At 37.7% G+C, this 15,987-nt stretch overlaps 1 protein-coding gene across 1 annotated transcript; it reads right to left on the bottom strand.

The window, feature by feature from the left end:
* Positions 1 to 8,544: 8,544 nt before the first annotated feature.
* Tnpo-SR (transportin 3) lies at positions 8,545 to 15,800 on the bottom strand. Its single transcript, XM_033348352.2, has 18 exons — positions 15,751 to 15,800; positions 15,359 to 15,586; positions 14,854 to 15,057; positions 14,614 to 14,771; positions 14,430 to 14,502; positions 14,242 to 14,373; positions 13,951 to 14,168; positions 13,567 to 13,861; positions 13,264 to 13,499; positions 13,026 to 13,165; positions 12,764 to 12,955; positions 12,454 to 12,692; positions 11,032 to 11,172; positions 10,760 to 10,971; positions 10,528 to 10,684; positions 10,283 to 10,450; positions 10,086 to 10,198; positions 8,545 to 10,017 (listed from the first exon to the last, which is right to left on the bottom strand). The coding sequence occupies exons 2-18, from the start codon at positions 15,473 to 15,475 to the stop codon at positions 9,957 to 9,959; spliced, it is 2,856 nt and encodes a 951-aa protein (XP_033204243.1). The 5' UTR covers positions 15,476 to 15,586; positions 15,751 to 15,800; the 3' UTR covers positions 8,545 to 9,956.
* Between the last annotated feature and the right edge of the window lie 187 nt (positions 15,801 to 15,987).

Genomic DNA, 15,987 nt, shown 5'->3' with positions numbered 1-15,987 from the left:
TGGCCGTTGCACGGGGCGCAAAACTGCCGGTCTCGCAGCGCGCCGCTACTACCCGTCCTGCACGATGTAGACCCCACTAGGCGGCCCGATCCTAGACGAGTGCGCACGAGGCCGATCGGAGCTAGCCGAATTCGACCGGAAGCCCACCGTACCGAGAACCGCCGAAGCGCGTCGAACCTTTGTACTTTCCGCCCATCTCATCGGGAATTCCTGTCGGAATCGCCACGGTCGATCCTTTATCCGTGCGTGCAACTCACAGCCCAGCCTTTACGAATGTCTAAGTGTCGCGGGACCACCGACCCACGGGATCTATCAACATTTAGCGTTTCAGCTTCTCCTCCGAAATCGTGGAACATCCTTGTACGCCGAAACTAACTGCCACTTCCCTACAGTCCGCTACCGCATTTCAAATAATTTTGAATGTACCAGTTTGGACGAAAACTGCAATCTTTCGATTGATTTTTGTGAAGTTAAACGTCAGATCTCTAATAATATATTTATCTAATAATATATCTTCGCCGTTCATCACGTTAAAAGTAATCTTGAAAATCGAACACTTTAAAGCGACACATCGTGTCGCTTGAATTTCCTTTCCACGTGAATAGGAAGACGTAGGAAATGTTTCTATTTGTTGGCAAAACTATCGATCAAGGAAATTGTTGCAGCGGAACGCGCACACTCGAGGGCTTCGTTTCGTCACGACACTAATGCCTCGATATTCCGAAGACTCTGCAGTATACGTGTACGGATATATGCACATAGTCTTTAGACGTATTATTACGCGATCTTGTGCAATTGGAAGCGCCCGGCGCCAGCCTCTTTCTTGCCTCATAGAAATTGCAATGCTCGCAAAGTAATATCACCGTATCATCGTTTCGATATTACTTCACCCTTTCTATATCTCGGGGAAGATTGCGCGTCCAATTATCAGAGAGCTTTTAAAGTGTTCCGAGATCGAAGGTAAATGGAAATGTATGCGATGGATGGGCGAATAATATAAAACTCCCTTCGACACAAAGAGAAGAGGAGAGAGGGAGGGGATAGGAGCGGCTCTTTAAAGAGTCGCGAGAAATCAAAACGTTTTCATTGAATATCAATTAATAAATCGACCAATCGACCTGACGGAATTTTTAGTTTACAACACGAACCGGTTTCGTACAAAGGAACTCTTTTGTCTCGTTATGCAGCACGCGACGATCGAGACCTTAAAAGCCTTATATTTATCCGTGCAACTGAATTCATTTAGCGATAAAACTTTACGACCACGCGTTTACAGCTGTCCACTCAGAAACATCGAGTGAGTACAAAAGTATAGGATACCAGAGATCCACTTTCAGAGAATTTCAAAGGAAATCGATAATCTAGGATGTGATTGTGGACAGAGAATGGTCGCGAATATAAATGCAACGGCGGTGGAAGGAAGATTAATCTCGCGTTGATTTTAAAGCTGTTGATAATTAAACGTGAACAAAATTATCACAATTATGAGATGCCATGATATTTTCGTTAGGAAAGATAGAAGTTGCATGGTTCTGTTAGCACAGCTGCTAGCAAGTAAAAGTATTGGCAAAGAAAGTTCCGACGAATTTCGAGGTATTCTTCGAATAAGATGTAAAAAGCACTAGCAGTTAAAATCGCGAAAACCATGAAAAATCTTTACCGTTAGTTCGAACGTGTCTAAACTCTCGTTCTCGCAGGAGTGAGAAGAAAATGAAAAAGCTAGCGAGGTCTGGCAGGATTGCATGTAATTTCATTTGGATCCGGTGGACGTCGCAATTTGAGAAACCAGGTGGTATCGTTTGATGTGCATGGACTGCGGCAGTAGAATTGCAGAGATGGCTGGTGATGGAGGACGAACCAGTGGGGTGTCGAGGGGAGGGGGCGAGGATGACTGGAGGCAGATAGGCGACAAGGGGATGGGCCTGCAGTGGGGACGGACGGAAAGAGAAGTATCGAGAGGAAGCGAGAAAGGGATAAAGGGATAACGAGGAGGAAGAAAGAAAGGGAATCGAGAGAAACACACGCAGGCTAGATGGAGAGAACGATCATTTCCCGTGGAAGGGGAACGTGGGAGAGAAGGAGGGAGGGAGAGACTGGGTCCTTCACCCGACGAACGAACCGAACGAATAGCTCGTCGCGGGTGCTGCTGCTTGCGTTTTGCTTGCCGCTGGACTGCTTGGCTGCCAGTCTACTTCGAACGATTATTATCGTACTGATCTGGCACAATGCATGAAACATTACATGCAACGTTCGTACTGCCGTTATCCAGCTTTCGACACCGTGCATGCACTATCGCCATCGCGAATCAACCACTGCGTTCTCGCTCGTGAAACTTTCAAGCTCGGCTTCTCCTTAACACCTGTGTCGTCTTTCGGAGAAGAACCATATCCTCCGACCGAGGTGTCAGTTAGTAATTACTAGACAGGTCGCCATAATATACCGGTAAGAGAGTATCGTGTGAATACTCTGCAGAGATCAGATATTCATACGACTCCTCTGGAGCTCGATAACATTCTACGTTCGTTAGGTGTCAGACAGCCAGATGGAAATACGAATAATTGTCGCCGGACGAGAGACGCGATACGAGAACGAGAGACAGGTTCTATATTCTGAGAAACGATCGGACTCCTCAAAGATTAACGACTTATACAAACATGTCGGTACACGCGTCCATATTCGTGAACGATAGGTCTTACAACGTGCTTATAGAACCCGGCGAGGGTAAAGCTGTCGCGAAAAAGATACCGAACGTTTTCTATGGACGATTCTCGTGCGAGCAATACCGTCACCGAGCCCGGCTCTACGTGTACTATCGCTGTCTTGCCCTCTTAAGGACGGCATTCGTTAAACCACAAGGATACATCTCATCGTGGAACGGTCTGTGTACACCGAGCGGATCTAGAAATATTTTGTTCGACCATTCTACCGACGACTTATATAGGAAAAGGTAGCATATTTATGCGTACCTATATCCCCACGATGAATGCAATCTTCTAGAATTTTAACAAGAGGAAGTGTCAGTGAAACGTCCATTAACTTTGTATGTCGACGACTAGGAATGATATCGGAAAAGCCGTAAAAAACCAAGCAAACGCGTTCATTGTTATGCTAGCCCGATTCAACGCTTTATTCATCGATGATTCACCATCGCAGTAATGAAATCAACTATCTCCGACACAGGCCGAAGACATCTGGATACGGCCCGGTTGAAATAACGCACAAACCCAAATGTCCCTTTCGATCGTTAGCTATTACCCTATCACTCTGCCGAAACAATGACGAGTCGAATGGAAATTGCATATCGACGGCTGATCAAACGTAGTCCACATCTACTTCCCCCGTGCGGAACACAAACGCGAACGAGGCCCCATTGCTCTTTGATCGCGCTTCTAGGTCGATTTTCCAGTAAATAGGTTCAAAAGGAACTCGGTCCAATCTCGTTGATTGCTTAATGGCAAATCAAAGCTGATTTGTACATTAGGCAATTATTTAACCTGGAAACTACCAATCTATTACCAGATGCAGTAAATTGCGGTGCGCGATATGGTAAGCAATCTATACACGTACGTACATATCTATATCCGTCAATTATTTTATCTATCCTTCTACTTTACGTTTCTCCAAAAATTTTGCTGCACAAGTTACCCATTACCTTTTACGAAATAAGCTAAAATTCAACGCAAGTAAGTAATTTGGTAAGAAAAAGCCCAAATGGGATTCGAAATTTCGTAAAGCGGCCTCTGTCGCGAATCCTATTTCTTCTAAATTGCCATTGTTTCATCCTATGGAATTTCTTTTCAGATCCTTTTCTCTATTTCGGAGCAACGTACCACGAGAAAGACGTGCAAAACGTTCCCCTACTCTTCTCTGTTTTTCCTTCTTCATTATTCTTGATTCTCTCCGTGCTTTATCTCGATTCCTCCTAGCGCCCTCCGCCTGCTATCTCTGTCGAGCCACAGTAAATTCGCATCGGCCATCAGCCGGTGCCAATAACGTACCAAAGCAGATGGAAGATGTGGTGAGGGTTTGGTGGTTAGCCCGACGCTGGTGGGGGTAAGGGATACTTACTGTCTGCAGGGCCGTGTTCATCAATCAACGCACCCTACTCCTACATATGATCGCGTTTATACTAAAATGTTATCATCGATATCGTGCTAAGATTTCATCTACTGTGTATTTCAATAGTATCTAGATAATGAAGCAATACTCTCGACGTCAGATAAAATGATATCACGATACAACGGCGAATCATTGAAAACCCGACAAAAACATAATTGAAGTTTACCTCGATAATCGGTCACATCTCGCATCAATGATTTGGAACAAATTCGACAGTCGCGAAGCTACAGCGCAACGTTTGTATTAATGATATGAAAACTTTCATTCCGATAAAATAAACTTCGAAGGAAAGTATCGGTCGAGGTGTGCTTTTTTCACCATTTAAGCGGATAATTCAAAGTCAAGTGCACACACTTGTCTCTCCGGGAGTTAATTTGTCGTGCGTTTGAGCGCGATCATCGTGCCGCCATGCCTTTGAGCCGCTCCTCCGTGTCGCACAGTGAAACGTCGTTGCACGCGTTCGTGTATTATGCTTTTTTTTCTTCTCTTCTCGTCTGTGCAACTTTGTCTATATGCGACTGCTACGCATGCACGTTCCCGCGAACATAGCACTAAATCGAACTAGCTGACCGTACTAAAAACATACGTGAGAAATATATTTCCCTGACGGCGGGGTGGTTAATCTTTGGGTGTTGAACCGAGATTTTGGTATAGTAATTGGACGTTTCTTGTAACTGTTTAGTTATAGGAAAAATTACTAAAATAAAATGGCAAAATTCTTTTGTTGGAAAGTGGGGCAGTTCGAAAGAAGTGGGAAAAAAGCGATCGAGGAAGCAGCATGTTAATTTTAACGAGTCCAGAGACGTTTGGAATTTGTAATTACATTCTGTAAAGTTGAAAGAAATTCTCTACTAGTTATTCGTTGCTTCCCTGCCACGAAATTTCTTCACGCGTTTAAAAAAATTATTTAAAAGGTTATATTGGGGAAAGGTAGCGAAGAAAAAAAAAATATATATATATAAACGAGCGAAATTTAGATTCCAGCTGAACTCTAAAGTAAAAAAGAATCTACTACGGTTCTCATTCTCTACCGAGACGTTTAACTCGATACTTTTTATTATTCTTCTCCTACAGACATCATCCTTATGCATAAAGCCTTCTACCAGTCACCGTTCGCATTTCCACTCACGATTCACTGTTAGTGTTATTTAATTAAGGAAAATACAATACAAAGACCTCTTTCATCTCCGCTAGAACCACTAATACAAGGATAATTATTTCTTTGAGAAATTACGCTACTAATACTGACTAAAGGAATTAATTTTTTATAATACTTCAGTCAGAATGGAGGCTGAATAGCTTCTATTTCTTTTATTCGTCGCAAAAATGCTACAACATACTTAGATAGACATATACACGAGACGATAGAAAGCGACATTATCTTATTAACATTACTTTTTTCAAGCCCGAGTGCAACGTGAAACGATCGTCACAATGCTCGTTCTTTGGAACGACCCTGACAAAGTCTGACTAGATGGCCAGACAACCGCGAGACAAGCTTAACCATTTCATGAATACTCTGACGACTCTATACGTTTCTTGCCACGACTTAGTCATTTCCGATACCGGCGAACGGGGAAATCCGTGCATGTTCCTAAATTATCGTTCTATATGCAAACAGAGATGCGTATATTTCCTATAACGAGTCGAATATTTCGTGTGAACATTTATTTTATACGATATTTTAAAAATGAAAAATTATTACATAGGGCACAAACAATGTACAATGGGTGCTCCGTTCTTTTCTCCTCGCTCGTTGTGGCTTAGAATATTCAGAGTTTACGTTCAAGGACGATAAGATATGACTTGAATGACAAGATTTTGCTAGAATGAACATTTTCATTACAGAGAGCCACAAATTTTGTACGATAAGCCCTGCCCCTGCCCGGTTTACTCCACCGCAAAACGACTATGCGAATTGCGCAAGCGTAATGCAGTCCGTAGTTTAGGCGTCAGCGATAGACAAGTAGGTAGGCAGTAAACCTGCAGCGAGGTACAAAGAGAGCAAGAAGGTAGAAAAGAGAAATTCTCGTAACGCGCGTTCTTGGAACAACGGATGAAGGAAAGTGCAGAAAGAAATAAGTAAAGAAAAAGGATAGGGAAAAAATGATGAGAGAAGGTTAGAATAAGAAGGAGCGAGAGAAATGGAAAAAGAAGAAAAGAAAGCAGAAGGAAAAAAGAGAGCATTGGTAATGCAGTGATACGCAGCGGCAGCAGTGGCGCCAAAAATGCAATGCGGTGCGCCAGAACGACGGCGTCGGCGTCGGGCGTGGCGGATAACTGACCTCGACTCGTCTAGCCCGGACGCCCCTGACGCCGCACCGTTTCCCACCAATTTTACCCCGATCCCTCTGTTGCACCTTCGTGCCATTGCTCCCCCACTATCGCGACGTAGAATACCACCACTACGCACCACCCGTTTGAAACTTTTTCTCTCTACTCTCCACTTTCTACTCTACTCTACTATATACACATTTACCCTTTTCTCATTCCATCCCCTTTCTTTTTTTTTGTGGTAGAGCTTTCGTTCTTCTCGTCCTACGGTCAAATGGTCGCGTTACCCCTCCAGCAACGACCTTACTCCCTCTACACCTGTTTTACACCCGGTGACCCCCACCCTTTCATTTCTCTCGTACTATCTCTGTTCGATTCTTCTCTCCTCTACGTTCGCGTCTACTCTTCTCGTCTCGTCGCGGCCTTCCGCGCCCCTGGAAGATCGGCAGACAGCAGTCTGACTGTCTGGTTGCCCAGCAACGCGCCGTTGCCCGTCGCCGTCGATGAGAGATGGTGAATTTAGCGATAGTTTCGTGCTGCATCTTGCATGAGCAAATGTTAGTATCATAGGCCGGTAGGGAAAAAGTTGGATAACATCATTATCACCACAATAGGTAGAATCTAGGTACTTTGCAATGAATCGCGAATCAATTTTCCTTTGTTGAGATCATTTAATGAACTGTTTTCATTAATATTTTAACGATGGATATATTTGGGAAGATTATAATACAATGCGATTAATGTTGTGAAAATTCTTGTATCCTAGTTTCCTTGTATCGTCTAGTATTTTTCCTTAATGTCAGCGATTTGTATGTTGAACGGTAGCTAGTAAAGGTAAAAGAGTTCATTCGAGTCCTTCCTTTGTAGTGAAGTATTTGTTGAAACAAGCAAACGTTACTGGGAGAATAATCCAAGAAAGAGACATAACGGTTCACATTATTGTTTTAGTCTAGAAGTAAATTATGGTTTTTACAAATCTATTTTGTAGGAGAAAAAGGAATTATGATATACGCAAAAGAAGATTTTGAAACTCTATTGCGAGAAACATATACAGTTAGGAAGGCGTCGAACCAGTTCGTTGGTATAATGACCTGCACTCGTAACTTTCGCATTCTTTCTTTGTCTTCTTCTAGCTGACGAGAAATTGTGTTGACCGAATCAACGCTGGGTAAAGTAGTCACAATATATCGTATCAGAGAAAGTCGTGAATGGTAGCACGGTAACATGGAACACGATATTGGTTAACAATACGCCTTGGTATGTGTATGCATATAGAGGTATTCATCAGTCAATGATTGAGCAAGTTAAAGCCCTTCTATTGATACATGGTACATGTGGGTGCTAGTGGCCGTTGTACATCGGCGCTTATAATGAAACAGTACGCTGTAAATGACATTTCTACGATGTGATAAAGCTAAGCTTGCCGTGATTATTATATTTATCGTTTTCTCGAAAGTTACCTTTCTACGTTTAAAAGATACAAGATTTAAAGAATCCATACTATAGTATTGCAGCGCATTCTTAAAACAACGGTCCACTGTATTTTTTCTTTACATTTGTTTGCAAAGTGACTTCCAGTCTTTAAAATCAAAATCAATCAAGAACGACATTCAAAATTCTAATGCAGATAGCAAAGATTTATCTACTGTACAACTAGTTTATTCGACAACAACATTCCTTTGTTAGAAACCAATTCTTCAGCTAATAAGGTTCGATTGTGTGTGACTCATAACGCAACTGAGTGACTCAGACCCCGAGACTGTTAGCAATATTTCGAGAAGACGTGGCATCCGAACCTGAATCATAAGAATATCGCTAGAACCATCGAATACCTGTATCTAGTACCGGACATACACCCGATATCTATATTATCTTTTTATAGCGTAAAATCTATATTAAATAACATATCAACTCATTCAATAAAAAATTAAATTTCAAAACTTGACATTCGTCGATACTTATTTAATTATTAAGATGTTTATCTAGGTATTATATTTATTTTGTGTCAGAATTATTCATCAGAGGTTGCAACAGTTATTTGTGTAACGTTAATAGTCATTGGTCAAACTGATCGTGAATCATTTCAATACTTGTTTTATTACATAGACTTTATTATTATTTTAGTTACGCGTGATTTTAAAATATAAAAAAGAATTTTGATCGGTATGTATTAAAAATTCGTTATCATAAAGTAAAATAATTGCATAAATACTAAAAATAATGCTCATCATTAAAATATTCTTACAGTTTAATTATTTCCATCTTACATCGTAATTGATTTTCTTATTAATATCAATGCTTATTTTCATTAATTTATCTGTACATTAACAATTTATAAGAAGTGAATTATTTGTAATGTTATGTAATAATTATGTAAATTATTTGTACAAGGTAACCATTGTGTAAAATGTATATAGTTTTTATTTATGTTTTCATTGTACGAGTTGCACCATTACGTGCCACTTTGTTTCAAAACACGTGATTAGAATTATATTTCAAGACAAATTGATAGAAACATTAACATGATTTAGAACTATTGAACACTTTACTTTCAAATGTCTGTTCATACAATGAGAATGCAGGATACAAATTTGTTTCCCAATAATCATTATCACATAACAGATCTCATTAGACGTGATCTACATATATATAAAATTATATTTCGCGAAACATGTGAAAAAGATACAGAAATGTGAATAAGTTGTATCATGTAAAATTCGTACATATGTTTCATTCCTTGTAACATGTATGCACAAGATGATTTACATTGTAATATTAGTGATCTATTCTTAAATACTTTAACATGTTATTTAGATGTTTACTAAAATTCCTTTTGCAAAGTCTGTTGCTTGCTCTCCATATTATTATAATCATATAAAGAAAAGTCGTGAAGCATTAAAAACATAATTGTAAAATATATTTTAAAGAGTGTCAAATCGAATACCATATCTTTTATATTTTGTATGTAATGTAATAGCATTCCATTATGGGATTGTTCGTGTAAATAAAACGGAAAGCAAAAATATATAATCACTCTGATTTTTTAATGTTTACTACCTGCACTTTATCTACAAAGTATGCATAATGTTATTTCAAATAGTTGACTAGATACATACCTAATATAATAGGTAATCCGGATATTCTTTCTGATGGTTATCATATATTCGAAGATTATAGGAAACAAATGCAATAAAACTATATTAATAGCAACATAAATAATTGATAAATGAGCAGTGTGTAAAATTCTATATTTAATACATTTTTTATGGCAAAAATATGTATGTTAAAAAAAGTTATTAAATACAATGTTTGTGTGCAAAATTAAGAAACACATATTACAAGATGGTTGGCTTATATTTATCCATTTTACATACTTTGTGAAGGAATGTGTAGATAGTAAACAAATACAAAGTATTTAAAAATTTGCTAATACATTTTTACAGCACAGACTTACCATTTCACAATAATTATTTTTCTTTAATACCTTCAAATGGAGGGTCCTGGAAGATCTTTGCTGTTTACAATTTTGTTATCTTTAGTCTTAATTTTTACATTAAAATGTATCAGCGATACAAACGTGCAAAATTGCGTAAGGCATGAGTTATCGATTTTGGTGTTTCCGCTCTGAAAGAAAATTTATGTGAAATTCCTGTACTTCAAATACAAACATAGTTAAAAATTATTTGCTATACCTTACAACCGTATTATGAAATTCAAACAGCTGCTCAGGTTGTGCTGTAGGAGAACCACCTGCATTTTGTGATGGCATAGTCTTAATGGCTTCTTCTAACCATTTGGATAGTAGCTAAAGAACAAATAAAATTTTAATTGTAAAGGAACATAGTGAATCAACTAGTAGGCAGAAATTACTAAGAATTAGTGTTCTTACTTGTCTATTAGTTTCAGAAAGTTCATGAAAAACATCTGCTACATCAGGTAACATGTAGGACGATAATGAAAGCACTGTTGCATGAAGAAGCCTTATGACTAAAGTTTGTCCTTTTTCTTTTAATATGCGTTGTACTAATTCCTGTCGCATTGTATAATCCGTCTGATTCTTGGATAAAAAATAAAAATATCAATAAAAGTTTATTATTATTAAGTTATAAAATATCAAGTTTCATTATAAGTTACCTCATTGTTGCGACCACAGTGCAAAAGATCATAAAAAAATTTCATTACTGAAACAGTTGCATCCCTATGGTCTAAGCTACAGGCCATTAAGGCACAGTCAATTATACTCTCTATAACGACCGAGCACAGGAAAGGTATTGGAGCTCTTTGAAGAAACCTACCATTAAAAATAAAGATATTTTTACATTTGAAAAATGAATATATTATTGTGTTATTAATAAAAAGTATATACCTGGCACATAATCTAAACAGATCATCTACTGTATCAGGGTGATGTTTTATTCCATCTTGTTGTTGGAGGATATTGAAAGTAGGTCCAATAAATGCTTCCAACATTTTCAATAAACCAGGGACACATTCCGAATCTATGGCGTATTCGTCAACTAATATTGAACCAAGATATAAAAAGCAGCTATGTTGATGAGCTGCGTACAATTGCACAATCTAAAATTCCCAAAATCATTAATAGAGTTTTATAATCTAGAATTTATTTGCTACAGATACCTGTTTTACAAGTGGCTCAAGAAGATGGGCAGAATCTGTTCCTACACAACGAACAGCAAATCTTAAACAGCGGCAACATCTCTCCATTACTTTTGCATCATGTTGATATGTTGTACATACATTTGATAATACAGGCCACATCTATATATAAAGATGAAATTGATATAAAGAGAGATTGTCTTAAGAGAGTCATATATGTCGGGTTTACATTAGAATTAGGGTTAGGGGCGTAAAGCGAATCTTCGTTTGGACTACACGTCGTCGTTATGCAATAGAGAAGACATTGGCTAGTGCAAATACGATTACCATAGAACCGGACAAGTAACCGTGGTAATTAGATACTCGAGAGACTAATGACAATGATCCTAGGTTCAATAACGAATCCGCGGACAACGGGACGGTAGTCGTACGCACTCGCAAAAAATCTAAGTCGGATTCTGTGTTAATATTCGCTGACCGTAAGGAGTTAATCCTTTTTTGTCGATGAGACCGCAAGAGAGAATGACTTTCCGTCCCGGTGATACCCCAGAGGAAAACTATGACGGGGTGTGTCTAAGGACACGAGATCATCGGATTCGTCGGGGACATCCTACGTTCGGAAAGTAAGGGAAATTGACGTTGCTGCTAATTGGCCAATCTCCATATCGGTAGTTAGAAAAGGATGCTAGCTGCCCTTGAGGGAGGGTTGCTAGTGGGAGACGTCGTTCGTGGAAAAATAGGTCTCTCCTGTCTTCCCGTAACTGGGACAAAGACTGTGTATCTGTTGAAGGATTTTAGGTAACTAGATATTAGTGTTTATGACGGTCCTCAGGCTAGCCGATCACGTACTGTGGAGACGCGTCGACATCTGGTAAACATCCTGCCCGGAGAATAGGATCTGCGTGTGGCAAGCTACGGGACAGAAACCGTTGGAATGTTTACTGCCACGTGCCGCTACAAATCTTTCTTTTAAGGAGAGCTACAGGATTACTCAATGCCTTTGTTAGATGGAGAGTTCGTCCCGTTGACCGCGGCTACGTTCGGCGACTAATTGTCGCCTCGAGCCCAGGCTCATTGTCACAAGTCTCAAACAAATACAATTGGTTAGAATGACGGCAAATCGTTTAGTTACAACTGTAGATTTTAATTACAACGTTTTTATGGATTTTCCCGAGGTTTCAGAGGAAAGGCACCGGTGTCCTCTTATCTCCGACACGGCCATCCTGACTATCACACGTCCTCGGGTGTAGTTAAAATATTGGGTATTCCTAACATTAAATTTGGTACAATCAACATTAGTTACAACTTAATTAAATGTCAAATAAACCAAGGGTCCAGTTCGACAACAGGATTTTGCTCGAGGTTTCGGAGGGAAGGCACCGGTGTCCTCTTATCTCCGACATATATTATTATGTAAATCATATTGTAAATCATAAAACGTACTTCGGTAACAGCATTTTGACAAGGGTGAGGTTTAGGATAACTAAAAAAGTCCAGATCAGTATGCCTAAATATAGTGGCTAATCTGTCTAGCCATACCACAGGGTCAGTCTTTGTTCCTACTTCAATTGGAATTCTACGTTCCATAATTTCACATAAAGGTCTAGCTTGAAACCAACATAATTCTTTCATGGCCTGTCTAAGATGATCATGCCTCAAATTTGACATGGTTAATGCCACTCCTGTTTTCAAACAATAAATGTTACATTATATCGTATTATAATTTTGTTGTATAAATAAATTTTTATCTTACCCTTAAGTAAACCAATGGCAGCATCGTTGCTGATAGCAAAGCTGTCAAGAGAACCTGCTATTTGCAACAATCCTGGAAAGTGTAAAGCCATGTCTGATGGACAAGCAGTACATATACTTAATAATGCACCACAAGCTGCACTTCCCAAACCCTTTTGACTTAGGCAAGTCAAAAGAAAATTTAAAACAGGTTCTACAATATTAGTTTCAAATTATGAAATAAACGGAATAAGACAAAAATTATAATTATCTATAAACATTACCTAAGAACTCTGGATGACTTTCTATCCACTCACAAAGTTCTCCTAATAAAAGTATACTTGTATGACGAACAGCTATATGAGTATTTTCTGGTAAATTTAAAATAGCCTCTACTACTTTCGGCACTACATCATTTTCTTTTCTGTAAGTGAATATTATAATAAATGTCAAATTATAATAATCTTATTCAGTAAAAGAATAATTTCATCGTATATACGAATTTTTATGTTAAAAACTTACGGCAAAATATTTTTTGCGACTGCTTGCATTACAAATAAAGCAGCTTCGGTCGAATCCCATGTAGGTACATGATTAGGTTGACCCTGTGGTCCTGGTCCACCCGTCAGGGACGAAAACATTTGCCGGAAACAGTGACTGCTTCCAACTACAAATACAACGTCTTTTATCAGATCTGAAACACGATTTCTGAAATCTGCAAATTCTTCTCCACCAGCTCCCTCTTCCACCAGACCCAACTGTTAAAAGGAATTACATATAGAATATCTTCAAAAAAAGATACTTTTGAATATTATATTTACTTACATGATCTGGTTCCATTTGACAATGCCTGCATAATGCTCCGATTAATCTTTCAATATGAGGACGGAACACTGCATATAGGTCTTCACTATTTTTTTGGTAGAGAATTGTATCGGATAAACGGTACCATAGATTGAAAGTTATCTGCGCCACTTCATAATCGTGATGTCCAACACACACTAAGACAAGGTCAAGAATTTTGATAGCATAATGTTGCTTTCCTCCTACACTGCCATTTGCCATGGTTTCCAAAAAAGTTTCCGCTAATTCCGTAAAAATCCGACAATAATTTATCGATCTACATAATTAATACAATGATTATGTAAATACTTAAAGTAACCTTCAGTTCCATTATATCTCTAATTATATAAAAGAAATAAAATTTACTTGTCCATATCTTCATGTGCAACAGACAAATGATATGCTTGTTCTAAAGACATTACACTGGTAAAAAGAAATAGCTGTAACTGTTGCAGCTGTATATTAGATTCACTATTATTGTCCCGATTGCTATTACTATCTTCTTCCAAAACTTGGAGAATTACACATATACAATCTGCAGCTGCTTCATGTAATTGAGATCCAGTCATATGATTTCCAAGTATCTAAACAATGAGGTATAATTCTGCATTTGAAATTCATCTAAAGTTATTGCTTTCTATTTCTGAGAAAACATACCTGAAGAGTATATATAATTACATCACTTGTAGGTACAAGTGGTATAGCATGTACTGCAATCCAGCTTGTAAAACATCTAAGAATTGTAACATGAATTTGTACATTCTCTCCACCATTTTTGAGACACATTTTCTGGAAATACAACAAGAATTACTTACAATAGAAAAATACATCTTCAATCTACTTACCAAAAATTCAGTAACTGTATCTGCACTTGCATTAAGTTCAAGTAATATATGCTGTCTGCGATTGGCTCCTAATCTGTACAATGTAATACAAATTTAAAAAAAATTATTTTCAAATATAAGCAAGAATATGAAAGATTGTTTATAAATAGATTGTACTCTAGATTTTCTTTCCATCTTTATATACCTAAGAGATCTTGAATTTACTTCTTCTGGTAGTACTGTCATTACTTCAAGTAATGGCCATAAACTAGCAGTTGATCCACCAAATCTATTAATTAAATCAACAACTGGTTTTTGCCAAGAAGACATTTGCAATGCAAGGTCTGCCAGTGCTAGACACAACTATAATAATGATCTTTTCTATTATGATCACATATAAAAAGGTACACATATAATTGATATGTTAGAAAAAATATATATAAACCTGTGTAACAATAGCAGAATTGGTATGTTCATTAATTTGTGATATGTGATTCATTAAAGAATCTCTCAAAGAAACATGAGCTTCTGCAGGTAATTCTTGGAAACATAGCTGTATTTTAGTACGCATTGTTTGAGCAGCAAAATAACAAGATTGAACATCTCGCTTTTGCTGCAGCATTTCATCCGCTATCTTCCATGCAAATACCTAAAAAAGTCATATATAATATAAAACATAATAACTGTCACAACTTTCTTCTTATTTTTTATATCTTTTTTATTGCATGAAAATTACATGCAGTAACGTTAAAAAATTATAATGTAGAATTCGAGTCTTTTAACATAAGGTTAGAAATTGTTTGATCTGTCCATATTTTTCAATGAGAGTTTTATACATTTGCATCGTACTATTATCAATAACTGTATAGTTCGCATAGGAAGATGTACACGCATATAAGAACAAAACAGTATATATTGATTACAAAAATGATTGCTAACAAGTAACTTACTGATTTTTGTAATTCGTCCAACCATTGAGATGTTTTTCCTGGCCCCGAAGGATTTGAGTTATTATATAAAGAATATACAGCCTGGTAAACTGTTTCCAGGTCAGGCGGAGACTCCATTCTTCAAAAAATATTTATTTTCCCGGTAATATTCATACAGTTAATCCCTACTGACAACAGATCACTCGCGTTTGGTACCGCGTTACATCCAACCCAATCTCCAAATCCAACCTGTACAACCACAAAAAAGTTCTTGTTCACACCATCAGCGCATATTCTGTTTTATCGACTTACAGCAAATAATATTTTCTATCAAAATCTGATTGAATCAATTATTGAAAATATCTACAATTAGAAAAATAGTTACTAATAAAAAAATATCTTCTTTCTGGTACCTTATATGTGATTTCGGTTATATGATCAGCTTATAGGTTGCAATTAAAATTACGTTGACTTTGACTGTTATACTTCTATCAATTAAAATTCAACTATGAGATCGTTATACGTATATCAATTGTTTGTATGAGATATATAGGCATAAAGTGAAAGATACTAACACATAATAAAGTAATGACTGAATTTTGATCATATCCTGTTTGAATTATTTTTACTTGTATTTATAACTTATGAAT

This window comes from Bombus vancouverensis, chromosome 8, assembly GCF_051014615.1.
Source record: "Bombus vancouverensis nearcticus chromosome 8, iyBomVanc1_principal, whole genome shotgun sequence".
Lineage (NCBI taxonomy): Eukaryota > Metazoa > Arthropoda > Insecta > Hymenoptera > Apidae > Bombus > Bombus vancouverensis.
This window is presented reverse-complemented; position numbering and strand designations above follow the sequence as displayed.

Bases quoted from the DNA above. Each gene is read 5' to 3' on its own strand.
- Tnpo-SR (XM_033348352.2), bottom strand. From the start codon at position 15,475: ATGGAGTCTCCGCCTGACCTGGAAACAGTTTACCAGGCTGTATATTCT. The intron at 10,685-10,759 runs GTATATACTTTT...TTTTAATGGTAG, and splicing joins CTGTTTAGATTATGTGCCAG to GTTTCTTCAAAGAGCTCCAA. The intron at 10,451-10,527 runs GTAACTTATAAT...TTTTTATCCAAG, and splicing joins ACTGTGGTCGCAACAATGAG to AATCAGACGGATTATACAAT.